Raw genomic sequence first — 14,760 nt, forward strand, 5'->3', positions numbered from 1 at the left:
ATTGGGCATATACAGTTGTCCATCATTGGGTTTCTGACCATTGTAAACAAACGACATCAAGTGCTGCATTAATAAATCTAAAACTGTAGGATACAGGGAAAATGTCTACTAGACTAAATCAATTATTCGTAGTAAAAAATGTCTCAATAAATAATCAATATTCAAAGTTAACACAAAAAAATAAAATAAAATAAATGTATTTTGGCATATTGAAATGTTTGATATTATGCTATAATCTGTGCAGTGTACATTGTCAAATGCAACACACTTGAGACACAATTGATGTTTACAAAACAAACTATAAACAAGTCAGGAAGCAGAGAAGGTCAACCTTATAAAGCTACATAGGGTTAGTCTGGTTAAAAACAGGTGTACTTTAATAAATAAGATGCACTCTGTAGTCAGTTTGACACAATGGATTTACTAAATTGTTACTGTCCAAACAGAAAAACACAGGCAACTTTGTACAAATGGTTTACACCATAATGCAGTGGAGGGAGACATCCGGACTGAGACAGAGGGCACAAGGAATTAACATTCCTACCCCGAAGGAACAACAGTCACTGTTTCCATGGAAACATGCAATGTTTCCAAAAGTCACTGATGACTGAGAACTGATTCAAACCGCAAACTGGTGAAGAGATTCATATCATACTTGGCTGTTACTTGGCAGCACTGTACAGAACAGAACCTTACTGCAAGGGATTGTGGCAGAGGAGAGTGACAGTTTCTGTTTAACTGAGGTGAAATGACACAGACATTTTATAAGCCGCAGATAGTCAGTACAGCTGTCACTGATCAGGACATATCAAATATACTGGGACTTTTTCTTCCAGAGGACAAAACAGGAGATAAATTCAAGTCCCCAGAAGCAATATCACTTTCTAGTCAGAGCAAAAGCACTGCCTTTGTTGTATGTTCTCAGATAGTCCTGTATTTGTGTTTTCGGCTCTAGGAATCCCTGAGGCCTCTTCAGTCCTGTAGGAGTTTGCGTTTGACCGTTTGACTCTCGGAGCACAGATGCACAAACAGAGCTCCTGCAGCTGTACGTGCTCGCAACTCGAACATGTCATAGTCATGAGCCCACTCTACATTTCCCCAGTGCCCAATCTGTGGAGAGAGAGAGAGAAAGAGAGAAAGGGAAGAGACAATAAGAGACGGGGAGAGATATGTACAGACAGAGAGGCAAAAGAACAAACATCTTGTCAATTTTACACTTTTAAGAAGGGCCACATGCTGTAGTAGATAGCTGTACATGTTGACATGACTAAGAAATCATTTTGTAAACTCTCTGAGTAATGTTCTGTGTGACATAACATAAAGACTCTATCATACAGTACCTGGTATTCCTCCTCCAGTCGGGACAGCAGCACAGCCTGCTCAACTGTCAGGTGTCTGTCGATCAGCCCCAAAGCCAGAACCACTGACTTCAGCTGGGTGATCACATACTCAAGCCCTACAGATGGGACACATCCAGAACATAAACTACAGACATACATTAGAGACATTTATCCTCAGATTCTTTCTCAATCTAGTGCTGAATGAATGAATGACATCCATATGACTCCATAAATAAGTAGTATTTTTTAAAGGTGAAGCATGTAGTTTTGAGCTTTGCTGCCCTCTTAAAAAAAATAAAAAATCTTTAATAAAAGATGGGGCTTTACAGAATGCATTTTTTTCTTTGATATACCTGTCAGGGACCAAAAGCTGTAGGAGCCCAGGTGCTGGCGGAAAGTATCCATTGTTGCCTTTGGGATCTCCGGCCCCAGAATATTGGCAGAAGAGCCGATGACAACGTCATATCTAGAAAGATTAAACAATGTAATAGACAACACTTCAAGATATGTTCCCCTTCTTGGCTGAGAGGGCATGTGAATAATGTACATTTATGTACAGTAAAATCAACTCAAATGTGAGACAAACCTATTTTCAATCCACTGCAACACTGGGTCCCACGTATTCTGCTGAAGTTCAACTAGAGCTGGGGGATCCTCAACTCTGTAACTGAAGGAAGAAAACATAACTACACATGGTTACAATGTCCACAATAAAACATTCCTACATTTCTAAATGAGTTGCATACCAGACAGTGTCAGTCTCCAGGAACTTAAGAGCTGCAGTAATCATTTGGTCTTTGTCACGCTCTGTTGGGTTATCTATGGCTGTGTTGCAGAGAGTGGTCTAGAAGAGGAGAGAAATGACGCAAGTCAGTAAACACATACATGGAAACAAATACAACCATGCACATTCAAAGAAGACAGAATCCAAGGTGGTACCAAGTGCATGGTGTAGAACTTGAGTGTGTCCCTCTGAGAATCCCATTCTGTTGCTACGGCAATGGCGAGAGCTTCATTTGGGACAGTGAACAGTTTCCCTCCCGGTGTCTTTAGTTTCCGCCGGTCGAGATTGATCTCAAACAAGCCACCTGCATGAATGGCACTGTAAGTGTCCTAACTTCACTCCACAAGTACTGTTTAATGATCTATCAAGGAAGAATACACACTTTCTGACTCCTAGTCCATTCATAAGTCACCATTCTTACCATCTCCATGGGATAAGCTGACGTCCTGGTAGAATTTCCTTCTTTCTGTTGATAGAAAAAGAGATTCAACATTGCAGAAACTGTGCAGTAAATTGTGCATATTGCCAGCATAAGTTCTGATGAAATGAGAGTACGGTATTCATCTACCAAAGTGGACACAATCAGCAGCTTACCAACTGTGGCGCTGGAGTAGGTCTTGGAGTTCACTGAGAGGGGGGGCAGAGCTTGACGTCTTCTTGGAAACACTGTGTGGGTCGAAGGTGCATGGCCCAAACGACTGTGCAACCTTACAAGATTCCGCAGCATCGCGTCAGTTATCTAGAACTGAGTTCCCGCAGATGAAGTGGTGCTATGAAATTGTGCTGGTAGCTACCTTCTAGCTAGATCTACGACTGCCAGACGTCCTTGTCTTTATCGCGTTACTATGTATGCTCGTTGTGTGGTTAATGGTTGACTACAGATCTTAACCCTATCAAATAACCATCTGGAAAATCACGTTTGGACTTTTACTACTCACCCTGTATAGTTTCTTTACTCCAAACATAACCATGAGTGTGACCTTCCGTGTTTGACGGATGGCATGTTTGGCATTAGATCCAATTCTATGGGAAATGTAGTTTCATACGTGCTACCGATCAGCTCGAAACAACGCAGTGTCACAAAATAGCAAAACTACATCCTCGCAGATCCCAAGAAGCATTTCGCTCAATAAGCCAATGAACAACGAGCTTTTAGACCACTTAAATCCTTTGGTTAATGAGGGAGGTGGATGCTGCTGCCGTATGGCGCCGCGTCGAAGTCCTCTTACTTTTATGGGAGCTTGGTGGTAACTGAAGTATTTGCAGATTTGGAGGGATTTGAATGTAGGTGAGCCGCCTCATTCGTGCTCTCCGTAACCCCCTTCCCACATCTATCGCCAGGACAGCCACTGACCGCGGTCGGTGACAGCCCCGCGATACGAGAACCATGCCTGTCCCCGCTAAATACCTCAGTAACACCCCCATGGCCTTCGCGTCCGCGGCCTCGCTTATCCCGCCTCCCCCGATCAACACCCACCAGCCTGGGGTTGTCACTTCGCTTTTGTACAGCGGTTCCAAGTTTCGAGGACACCAGAAGAGCAAAGGCAACTCCTACGATGTTGAGGTCGTTTTGCAGGTGAGATTGAATGAGACTTGGAAGTTGCATTTAGTCAGCTGACGAGTGATTTGGATTTGCTGACATGTAAAACATGCACTGATTGACAACGTACTGGAAAATTACTGAGCTCTGTGTTGGCAGCTGGTTGGTAAATAGTGTAATCGTTATCTGAGGCTCGGCCCTCTTGCATAGATGCATGAAACCAATAGATTTTAGTCACATACACAAATAAGGAATTTGAAATGCAGTAACACAGTCACATACAGCAAGTAACAGTGTGACTGGTAGTACGTATACTGTGGTGTGGGCTATAGCCTATAGCATACATATCCAGCTGGTAGAGTTGCACTTAGTCACCTGCTTTGTCTGACATGACATCAATGAACTAGCCTAGGTATACCTATAATACCTCACTCATATGGGGTGAGCATTGACATGCTGTCCCCTTTGCCATGTTATCAAGTCTTGTGTTTGAGCTGTTCTTTTTCCTTTCAGCATGTCACCATGGAAGATTCATACTTATGTGGATACTTGAAGATTAAAGGTTTGACAGAGGTGAGAGAGAGCTTGCTTGGCTGTGCCAAAGAGGTTCACAGGGAAACATTTTCAAGAGCTACTTTTCATCACACTTGTAGACCAAAATGTAGATGTATTTTTCTGTTTGGTTATAAAGGAGTACCCAACGCTTACTACGTTCTTCGCTGGAGAGATCATCAGTAGAAAGCGTCCATTTCTGACTAGGAAGTGGGATGCTGATGAGGATGTGGATCGCAAGCACTGGGTAAGAGATGTGCGCCTTCATTAAATGCACTTTGCATTTATTGTGAGACCTCGCTAGTGTCCCTCATGAAGTCTGTTCTATATTCTGATTGCAGGGCCAGTTCCAGGCCTTTTACCAGTATGCAAAGACGTTCAACTCTGATGATTTTGATTATGAAGAGCTGAAGAACTCTGATTACATCTTCATGAGGTGGAAGGTAAGCCTCAGCTCGACCAAGTGTCTCCTCAGGACTGTTCTAATATTAGCCAACTTTTCCAGTGAAAATCTGGACCAACCAAATAACATTGCTGTTGTTATTTTACAACAATGGCAGTACTGTTCTAATTCTTCACTTCCCGCTGTGTACCTGTAGGAGCAGTTCCTGGTTCCAGATCACACTATTAAAGACATCAGCGGTGCTTCCTTTGCTGGCTTTTACTACATCTGCTTCCAGAAATCCACAGCAACCATAGAGGGGTACTACTACCACAGGTTCTCTGAATGGTAAAAGGAGACAACATATAGACAACATATTCTCTGTTGTTAATGGCTGTGTTGTGACTGGTTTAATTGATAGATGCTTTTTTCGCTCAAAATGAATACTTATGTGCTCTTATCAGGGTCAGAATGTAGTCCACATCCCAATGCATAGGGTGCAATGAATGTTTTCAGCCAAGTTAGGAAGAATTGCTCAACTGTGCATTTCTCCTCCCTGCTACCTCTCGTTTCCTTGCTAACACGTTGACCTCCCCCTCACAGGTACCAGTCCCTGAATCTCACCCATGTTCCGGAACACAGCGCAGCCATATATGAGTTTCGGTGACCCTGGCATTGTGGCTCTGTTGGTAGAGAAGGACTTATGCCAGAGCAGAGGCCTGCAGATGCTACTGAGAAAGGGGAGTGTGGGGGGCAACTGTGTTATCATGCAAAGGATGTCCCTGTCAAAGATTGGTCCAGAAAGAAGGAACAAAGGACGGAGAGATGGAGAGAGGTCTGTTGGACAGGAGATTTAACAGATGAAAGTGGATGGATGGAAGGATCAATGGATGGATCGACCGACCTAGGGAATGGACTGCTCCCAGAATGGAGCTTCAATCATCGGGGATTAGGCAACAGCAGTGTGTGATGCTTTATACGTTCTCTATATGTTTTAATGTCTGGTTTTTAAGCTAATTTTCTCTCGCTCTGCTGCTTTGTATTTTGAGCCACTTTATAAGTAAAGTTGAGGATACCCTTCGACTACTGGGGGGGGGGGGGGGGGATGTTTTGATTCTGTTCAAGCTGAGGACAGACTTTGAACATGGACAGAATGATTCTTCTGAAGATGTATTCCAATCACCTGTTGGATCTCTGTTGAAGCTGAACAATGCAGCATGTGAAATGAAGGTCTTAGAAGTTTTAACAAAGCTTGGGTGCATTGGATTGGAGCTTTAACGACTTCATGGCTGAATGACAGCATTTTTAATTTCTTTCAAAGCTACGCTCTTTCTTATTGCCTGCAAAGAGATTTTGCAAGTTACCTCTTCAGTGACTCAAGGCTTCAGAGCAATGTTGCTAATATCTATGGAGCTCTATGGAAAAGACTGGGTGGTATGGTTAATTGCTTGTGGGTCTTGTATTGTTGGTTTCATTTGCACACAGGTGGATCTGATCATGTTACTAGCCCATAAAGTCAGTATTTTACACTCACATTCTCTTTCCTTTCTGTCTTTCAAACAGCCTAAGTTTCTCTCGGGTTCCCTCTCATCTATAACTATGCAACATTGTCAAAGTAGCAGTCTTCAACCATCAAGCTCTAGTTTTCAGAAACAAGATTTATTCTATCATAATAGTATTAAAATGTCTATCTTTATTATCATTAAAGGAAGTATTTTTGTCTTATCGCCTTTTAAAGCACTCCCCCCTGACATTTGCCCTTTCCATGCAATGGTGCCATCTTTTTAAAGCTTATCAAAATGTATTATACCAGTAAGTGTGTGATACTGGACAAACAGCTGTGGGGGTGTGTCCTGACTGGCTGTGAGGAATGGAGTAAATCATATCAAAACACCCGTTCTTGTGTCTTTCTTTGATTGACTGTATAATCTGTACCTATACTGTATAATCATCCATCGCAAACACACTGAGGATGATGGCTATTTATGAACTGAATAAGAGCTACTGAATTAAAAAAAATACTACTGTAGCTTGACACTAGGCCATTCATGAACATGTCTCAGCCTTGCAGACGTAATTGGTATCATTCAAGAATGCATTTTTGTGAGTCATCTTTAGCTCACTGCTCCAACCCATTACTACTCTGGTGTTGTTTACCCTGTTTGTTGTTTACAACAAGCTTAGCTTAACCAAAGCTTAGTTTAACCAAAGGTGTTTCTATTTTTCAATTGACCACAAGAGAACAGCAGAACAAAATGTGTGAGGGAAACCCTGTTTATGCAACCCTTTTATCTCAGTCTTTGGTGATTTACCATATCCTAATGTTCTACATTTAGAGAATACTGTATACTGTACTAATACTGTAGTGCAAGTTTATGGAAAAAGCGACATTCTTTCAATTCTTTCATTCATGTTTAATGAAATTACTTGATATTGTATGCTTTTATAGCATGTTATAGTGTGTCATAAATGTAATATAACAGTGTGACATAAATGTTTTCATATCCACGATTTACAGTGATACAAACAATTAATGTTTCAAGACCCATAGTGAAATAACCTCCCTGTGAAGGTACTATACCAATGTTTTCCTGTAAACGTGAAGCAAAGGGTGTACATGGACGGGAAAATAACATCTGTTTCCTCAACATAAAGCCTTCAGATGGTTACAGTAAAAGGCATAATTTTATAAATCAATTTCCTGGTTGGACTAAACCTATATATGTTGGCTTCTGACTCCTTCCCAATTTGTTTGTAACACCCTCAATTTGCTGCAAACTGTAAAACTGTATCGACATCAAAAACAGCTGTTTGTCAATGGACGTATTCATGGTCAAACAGGCCAAAAGATTAACATTAACAGATTAACATGAGAAACATTTAAACTGTTAGGAAACAGGCTAATCAGACCAATCAAGTTGGTCTGTGGGTTGGAACTGTTCCGGAGCCTGTTGGACCAGGTCTGGATACTCCTGGCCTTTCTCCTGCATGGCTGGAATCTTGGGGCCCATGATGGACTGAGCTGTTTTCACCACACCCTCTATTGAGCCTCACGGTCTAGGACAGAGCAGCTGCCATACCAGGCAGTGATACAGCTGGTCAGGTTGTGTGTGTGTGCGTGCGTGCGTGCGTGCCCACGTGCATGCATGTGTACAAGGCGGTGAATGCTTCCAAAACACACAGTCATCCTCCTTGTGTCCAGGCACATGCAGAGTTTAGTCCAGGTGCTGACGTCCACTCAGGCCCTGGACAGCCCTGACCTTTACTACAGGGTTGTGGTAGAGTTCTGGCACCCCTTCAGACGAGTGCAGAGCCCCCGCGCCCCTCAGATCGCCGTGCCGGATAACCCCCTCCGCCAGCTCCCTCTCACCACCCTCACTTTGAAGAGCCACCTGTGACCGCCCCCTCCTCTCGCCCAGGCCCCTCTACCCTGCCCCCATCAGGACATGTGTGGGGAAATTACATGTGGGTGATGGGTCTGAAGTGATTGCACGTGCAGGCAGGATTTCATTAGGAGTCCGAGAAATAGACCCCGTGCCAAAGGTCTCTGGCTTGTGAAGCTAAACAGATTAGGCTTGTTGAAAAGAGGTCCCAAATATTAGAGTGGATCGGCCACAACAGTGGATGATGCCATTCTGAATACTCATTTGAGATTTTTTTATTATTATTTATTTACTCTTTAGAAAGACAGAAAGAAAGAAAGAAAGAAATACTGTTTATTTGCCATGCAATCAATTCACATCAATTATTGGAATGGGTCTTTTTGCACACACCCCCTCCGAGACAACACACGTGCACACCCCCCCAATGGAGAACAGAGCGCTGGGCTCTGGGCACAGGGTCAGCCAAGTCAGCGCCCCTGGAGCAATTCGGGGTTAAGTGCCTTGCTCAAGGGCACAACGGCAGTGGTAGGGACCTGGATATGCTGCCAGCAACCCTCCAGTCACCAGCTCACATCCAGATCCCTCCAGTCACCAGCTCACATCCAGATCCCTCCAGTCACCAGCTCACATCCAGATCCCTCCAGGCTACCTGCCGCCCCACCCACTCTTTACTCTTTGAGCCACTTGAGGAACATTGCCAGAGGGCAGTTTCTCTCTCAGGGTTTGGGTTTGAGCTTGCTTTTATGCATGCTTTTATTACTTGCAGAACTAACTACAGTAATGCTCTACTGTCTACCAAAAAAAAAGAAATTGGGCTGAAGTCTGAATCGATTTTAAGATTATTTTATTTGTTTACAAATCGCTACATGGCTTTGCACCATGTAGTATTGATCAGATATGCTTTTTAGGTATGCACCAGTTCATCACATCGCCTCCACCAGCCTCCCCTGGTAAGCAGCCAGCAGAATCTGATACCCTGTTATTATGGCCCCAACTTGTGGAACAGTCTGCCAGAGAGATGCTATGGACATTTCTGATATACATCTTAAAACTTTACTTTTTACCCTTGCTTTTACATAGCACGCTTTTAGTTTTAGTTTGAGTTATTAGTCATCTTTTTTTATTTATTTGTTTATGAACTAATTTTATCCACCCATCCATTTGAATTGTGTTATACAAATAATAACCAATTGATTGGTTGGTTGATTGATTGATTCTCTTATGCCCTAGGTAGTTGAATGATTGCTATTTATTTCAGATGTGAATAAATGTTTTTGATTTAAAAAGAAGAATAACACGAATCAATCGACAAGTGTTTAACCAAGCTTGCATCAACACACCATGCAATGCTGTGCAATGCCAGGTTATATAATTTACAAGTAGGTTTCAATCTCTTGTAGATAACAATGGTTAACAGTGTGGGTGACGCCTGCCGTTCAATAGAACACGTGCATTACGGCAAGGCGCAGCATCTATCCCCTCAATTCACGTGCGACTGCATCACGTCTGGGAACTTCGACTCCATCTCTTCTGGAAACTCCGACTCCGCCTTCTCCCAAAGTGTATTTACAGACAGTACTCACTGTACCTGTCATCAATGCACGGTACTGATACAGTGTCAGAGCAAGAGGCAGGTAAAAGTGAGATAATAAGAAGAGAACAGACGAAGTCAGCGATGAGTGACCAGCAGCGCTACGCTGTTAGTGCACGCATTATTGGAGTGGTGCACAGAGATGCATCCAAAATAAAGGTAAACCATTAGAATGAGAAATATGTTATTAGCCGTGTACGAATTACGAAAGGCAACAAAAGTCAAGCTTGGGGTCGTCTGTTAACTTATTGACAACATGTGTAAACCTTATTAAGTGCATTTCTGTACCTCTTTAACGGTAATTCATATAACAAACATTTGTTATTATCCTATCTAGCTGGTTGACTTCGTTTGATTCGTTTAATGCCTCAACCAGTCGCTCGAAATAGTATTACTGACGTGTTTACGCTGAACTGGTCTAGAATGGACTGGATTTGAGCTTTTCATCGGAGCTTGCTCAAGCGTCGTGTCCGTGGTGTCACTTCTCCCGTTATCATGCAGATACTCTAGATTTGTGTCCCAAGTTTGTATAAAGTGGTTTCGATGTAGGCTATTTAAAGTAAAGTAAAGTAATAATAATAATAATAATAATAATAATAATAATAATAATAATAATAATAATAATGTTTGTATTTATTTTTTCCCGACAGATGTTCATGATCTCTGTATTTTGGTCAGATGAGAATGAAGTGATTGTGTACAGATCATTCCAGGACTTCAAAAAATTCCATGTGAGTAATATATCTTATACACACCCAAACAAATCTAAGATTATTGATAAATATTTTATCAGATTGATAATAATTGTCAATTCAGTATTTTGTGTTTGTTGTTAAAAACTACTATTCCTCAATGTATTTCAACAGAGGCAATTGAAAAGGAGGTTCCCACTTGAAAACCCTTTTCGGAGAAGAGACAGAGTGATTCCCAAATTCAGCGGTACAGTATTCCACCTCCCAATGCATACCTAATCAGCTCAAATCTAGTGGCTGTCTGTGTCCAATGAATAGACTATAGTGATCGAGTCAGCTCTCCTTATCACTGTATGTCTTCATCAAGTTGATTCTTTAAACCTCAGCCAGAGCAAGGAAGACAAACCTCCAGAAGAAGGGCCTCAGTAAATCCATCTGTCGCATGAGGTTCCTTGAGAACTACTGCGTTGAGCTGCTGAGATGTGACTCCATAGTGACCCGGAGTTCCGAGGTCATTCAATTCTTCATGCCCAAAGACCATGACCTGAAGTCAGACTTCGCTAAGAACAGGTAGGCTACAGCTTCACCTGATCATGTCTGCAGCAAATGTCCCTCCCCACCCCCACCCCGCCCACACACACACACACAAACACACTGTTCTTTGTCTGAAGGTGATAAAGAGTAACGTTTATTTCTCATGTCTGTCTCCTCTCCACAGCATCATGATCCTGCCCTCAGACGACCTGCCGGGGGAGTCGGTGGACATGAGTAGACATCGTCTGAGCATGGGCAATGTGACACACCCGTTTGTTACCCAGACGTACCGCTGTATGGCCCCCTACGAGACCAAGGACACCAAGAACAGACCCTTTAAGGTGGCCCTGGATGAGAAGCTGGAGGTGCTCATCAAAGACCCTGGTGGCTGGTGGCTGGTAGAGAATGCAGAGAAACACCTGGCCTGGTTCCCTGCCCCTTACCTGGAGATGTGTGAGGAAGAGGAAGATGAAAATTACTTGGGTGGAATTCCCCTTGGGGGTAAGATACCTGTATGTACAGTTTAAGTGTAGGCCTCAATCTCCATTTAGCTAATCCCAGTAATTGGATTTAATGTGGTGCTTTACATAATGTTTTGGCGTGTTGTATGAAGTATTACCATAGAGTATGATTATACAGTCTATTACATTGCCCCTTGCCAATTCATTACAGCCTACCGAACACTAGATGGCAGTCCTGAGCTGGGAAAATATCCCTCATTACTTGCCATACTGTAGCTTCCCCAGTACAGTGCCTTCGGAAAGTATTCAGACCCCTTCACTTTTTCCACAATTTGTTGTGTTATAGACTCAAGAATTTGCCATCAATCCACACACAATACCCCAGAATGACAAAGCGAAAACACATTTTTAGTAATTCCAGTAAATCTATTAAAATTGAAATACAGAAATACCTCATGTACATAAGTATTCAGACTCTTTGCTATGACACTCTTAAAATTAGCTAAAATGCTAAAATGTCATCAACAAATCACTCAATAAGTTGAATTGAGTCCATCTTAATGCAAGGATAATAGTTCATGTCATTTCGGAATTAATATCTTTGTTTTTATAGGGTCCCTGATTTGCATAGGAATCAATTACACACTGTAGGATTAGGATGTCACTACCAACTCAGCAAATAAATAATATTTTCTCTTGATCCTGACAAACTCCCCAGGCCCTGCCAGTGACAAACATACCCATAACTTGATGCAGCTACCACTATTCTTCACACGAGAGATGGTGCGGATTTGCACCAAACACATTTCCAGCCACAACAATTTCATTGTTGCAAACACAATTATGGATATGAGATAGACTATTTTCCATTAAGGGATTTTTTTTGTATCACTTGGTTATAGACCAATTTTGTAGAGTGATGTTGTCCCATCGACTGTGCTTTTTCCTCTCCACCATTCAACCTTGTAGATTTTTGCAAGTCTCCCCAGGCCTCAGGGTTGCATTCCTGAGCAGTTTTGTTCCTCTCCATTTGCTCAGTTTGTAATGACAACCTGATCCACACAGTGTGTAATTGATTCCTATGCGAATCAGAGACCCTATAAAAACAAAGATATTAATTCCAAAATTACATGAACTATTATCCTTGCATCAATTCAACTTATTGAGTGATTTGTTGATGACATTTTTGCATTTTAGAGTGTTGTAGCAAAGGCTCTGAATACTTGTACATGAGGTATTTCTGTATTTCAATTTACTGAAAAAAAGGCACCCCTATGGCACACGTTTAGATTGTGCTGGTTGAGTCAATAACAGGAATCTCTGTGATGCTCGATGCTGTGATGCTCGTCTAACCCCATTCCTGGTTTGGCCCTCAGACGCCTTGTATTGTGCAGTGAGAAGCTACTCCACTAAGAAATGTGACGAGGTATCTGTTCCCATCGGTGCTGTGGTGGAGCTGCTCCGCAAGTCAGACGACGGCTGGTGGCTCATCAGGTATTTTATCCTGTCTGGAATTTTTGTCTCAGACGCAACACATTGTCTTTGTGAGATAGACAGCTGCCTGGAGCTGTTAACTAGGTTTAATCAAATCAAATCATTTATTAAGGACCACACAATCAAGGTTGGTGGAATTTGCTTTCAGTACAGCATGTTATAAAGCTCAGATCAAGTGTCATATCACAACCATTAACAAGACAATAACATTAACATAGACAATCAATACAGACATATACACAGACAGTAGTACAGCAGACAATCCAGTGGTTATTTAAGAGCGTTTTTCTGCATGATGGTTCCACTTGACAAATGATGATTGATGGTGACCAGTGATGGCAGATGAGACCAACAAAGATGTAGCTTAGAGCCTTGGACTCAAAATGTCCCTTGAATGAAAATAACCTATTTTACCCTTGGCATATGTCCCCTTCAGGTACAATGGCAAGGCAGGCTATGCTCCATCCATGTATTTGCTGCCCTACAACAATCCATGCACTGGCCTTCATACCCTGCAGAGGAAGCTGCACAGCTCCTCTCTCAACCTGGCAACTGGGGGAACCCAATCTGGCAATCTCTACCTGCCCACCCTGTATGAGGACAGCAGCCTGCAGCAACCAAGGGGTGAACCATACATGGCAGCCCGCCTACAGAAGGCACGCTCTCTGGACATTCTGTCTAAGACCTGTCCCGTTCCTGCTGGCCCGACCCAGAGAGAGACACACAGAAAGTACCCACACCTGTCAGACAGCCGCAAGAGCAGCCTCAGCGGAACCAGCACCGAGTCCGACTCCAATTTAGACTTCAGCTTCTTCTCTGAGAGCTCCTCAGGCATTGAATCTCTGGCCCAGAGCAGGCCCTCCTCTTCGTCCTCTAGCAGAGAGGAGGCCCAGAGCCCCCCAGGCCACCCCAGGTCCTCAACCCAGCTCGAAGAAAGCGACAGCGGCCACAGCAGCACTGATGAGAGCCTCTCCTCCTCCAGCTCCAACTCTCAGGGCTCCTGTAAGATGGCCACCACTGCCCCCAGGGTGCCCCCGCGACCCCGGGCCCAGGAGATCCTGACCCGATGTACCACCATGACACGCAAAGCTGCCTTGGCCTCCAGGGCTCGCCTGGTCCTCCAGCAGGAACAGATCCAGACCCGCTAGACCTGCTATATGGGTCAGTGCCTCCCAATCTACCCTGAAACATATCACCTTTGTGTTCTGTCCCCTGTTTGTATAACTAGCCTGTGTGTTCCCCATGTCTTCGTCCGAGATTCTCCCTGTCTGTTGTGAGTACCCTGTCTGCCTGTCCGTATCGTCAGTCCCCGTGATAACCCCGTACCCCGTATTATTCCACTTGTTAAGTGTGTACCTCATTTTAGTGGAGCTTGTTTTCTCCACCTTTGTTTTGCCGTTTGGTCCCCGTGTTGCTTTGTACCCCATTCCCCTCTTTTGTATTAAAACCCCCGTTTCAAGTACTTACGCTGTGTCTGAGTATCTCTCCGCACTTGGTTCCATCACACTACCTGTCAACCCTAACAGTTACAGTAATAAACTCTCTCTAGAATCCATTAGCTGACAAATAAACTGTGAACAGCTTGTCACCCCTCCCCCTCCATCCAATTCTTTCACACACACGTGCGCACACAACTATACACACACACACACACACACACACACACACACACACACACACACACACACACACACTGTTCACTACCAGTTGCATGTGAAGACATAATGCAAACAGATGCCTGCAAATTAACACAAGCGAGACAGATAGCCTACAACAAATCCACAAATTGAAAGAAAGAGATGAGAACAAGTCATGAGAAAAGGAGAAAGAAGAAAAAGAAGGTGGAGATTATCAATAATTAAGCAATAACCTATATGTGTCCAAACTGTTTATTTCAATGAGGAGATGACTTCCAGTTCCTCTGTACAATGAATAGACAAAGGGAAAGGATTGCATAAGACACTGCCTTGACACAATACCTTTTGACAATAAGAATGTAGTTTTTCT

At 43.1% G+C, this 14,760-nt stretch overlaps 2 protein-coding genes across 2 annotated transcripts; one reads left to right on the forward strand and one right to left on the reverse strand.

Annotated features, from left to right (window-relative positions):
- Positions 1-375: 375 nt before the first annotated feature.
- Positions 376-3,081, reverse strand: atpaf2 (ATP synthase mitochondrial F1 complex assembly factor 2). The gene is made up of 8 exons (XM_083688084.1): positions 2,719-3,081; positions 2,546-2,590; positions 2,280-2,428; positions 2,087-2,184; positions 1,927-2,007; positions 1,694-1,806; positions 1,341-1,456; positions 376-1,110 (listed from the first exon to the last, which is right to left on the reverse strand). The coding sequence occupies exons 1-8, from the start codon at positions 2,849-2,851 to the stop codon at positions 973-975; spliced, it is 873 nt and encodes a 290-aa protein (XP_083544210.1). The 5' UTR covers positions 2,852-3,081; the 3' UTR covers positions 376-972.
- A 231-nt stretch (positions 3,082-3,312) lies between these two features.
- On the forward strand, positions 3,313-5,679 carry LOC310816701 (glucose-induced degradation protein 4 homolog). The gene is made up of 6 exons (XM_083686979.1): positions 3,313-3,700; positions 4,178-4,237; positions 4,356-4,463; positions 4,558-4,659; positions 4,816-4,946; positions 5,202-5,679. Exons 1-6 carry the CDS (start codon positions 3,512-3,514, stop codon positions 5,263-5,265), a joined length of 654 nt encoding a protein of 217 aa, XP_083543105.1. The 5' UTR covers positions 3,313-3,511; the 3' UTR covers positions 5,266-5,679.
- Positions 5,680-14,760: the final 9,081 nt, after the last annotated feature.

Source organism: Argentina silus, assembly GCF_951799395.1.
Source record: "Argentina silus genome assembly, chromosome: 16".
In the NCBI taxonomy this organism is placed as follows: domain Eukaryota; kingdom Metazoa; phylum Chordata; class Actinopteri; order Argentiniformes; family Argentinidae; genus Argentina; species Argentina silus.

Bases quoted from the DNA above. Each gene is read 5' to 3' on its own strand.
- atpaf2 (XM_083688084.1), bottom strand. From the start codon at position 2,851: ATGCTGCGGAATCTTGTAAGGTTGCACAGTCGTTTGGGCCATGCACCT. The intron at 2,429-2,545 runs GTAAGAATGGTG...CCATTCATGCAG, and splicing joins CAGCTTATCCCATGGAGATG to GTGGCTTGTTTGAGATCAAT. The intron at 1,807-1,926 runs GTTTGTCTCACA...TAATCTTTCTAG, and splicing joins TTGCAGTGGATTGAAAATAG to ATATGACGTTGTCATCGGCT.
- LOC310816701 (XM_083686979.1), top strand. From the start codon at position 3,512: ATGCCTGTCCCCGCTAAATACCTCAGTAACACCCCCATGGCCTTCGCG. The intron at 4,238-4,355 runs GTGAGAGAGAGC...TTGGTTATAAAG, and splicing joins AGATTAAAGGTTTGACAGAG to GAGTACCCAACGCTTACTAC. The intron at 4,464-4,557 runs GTAAGAGATGTG...TTCTGATTGCAG, and splicing joins ATGTGGATCGCAAGCACTGG to GGCCAGTTCCAGGCCTTTTA.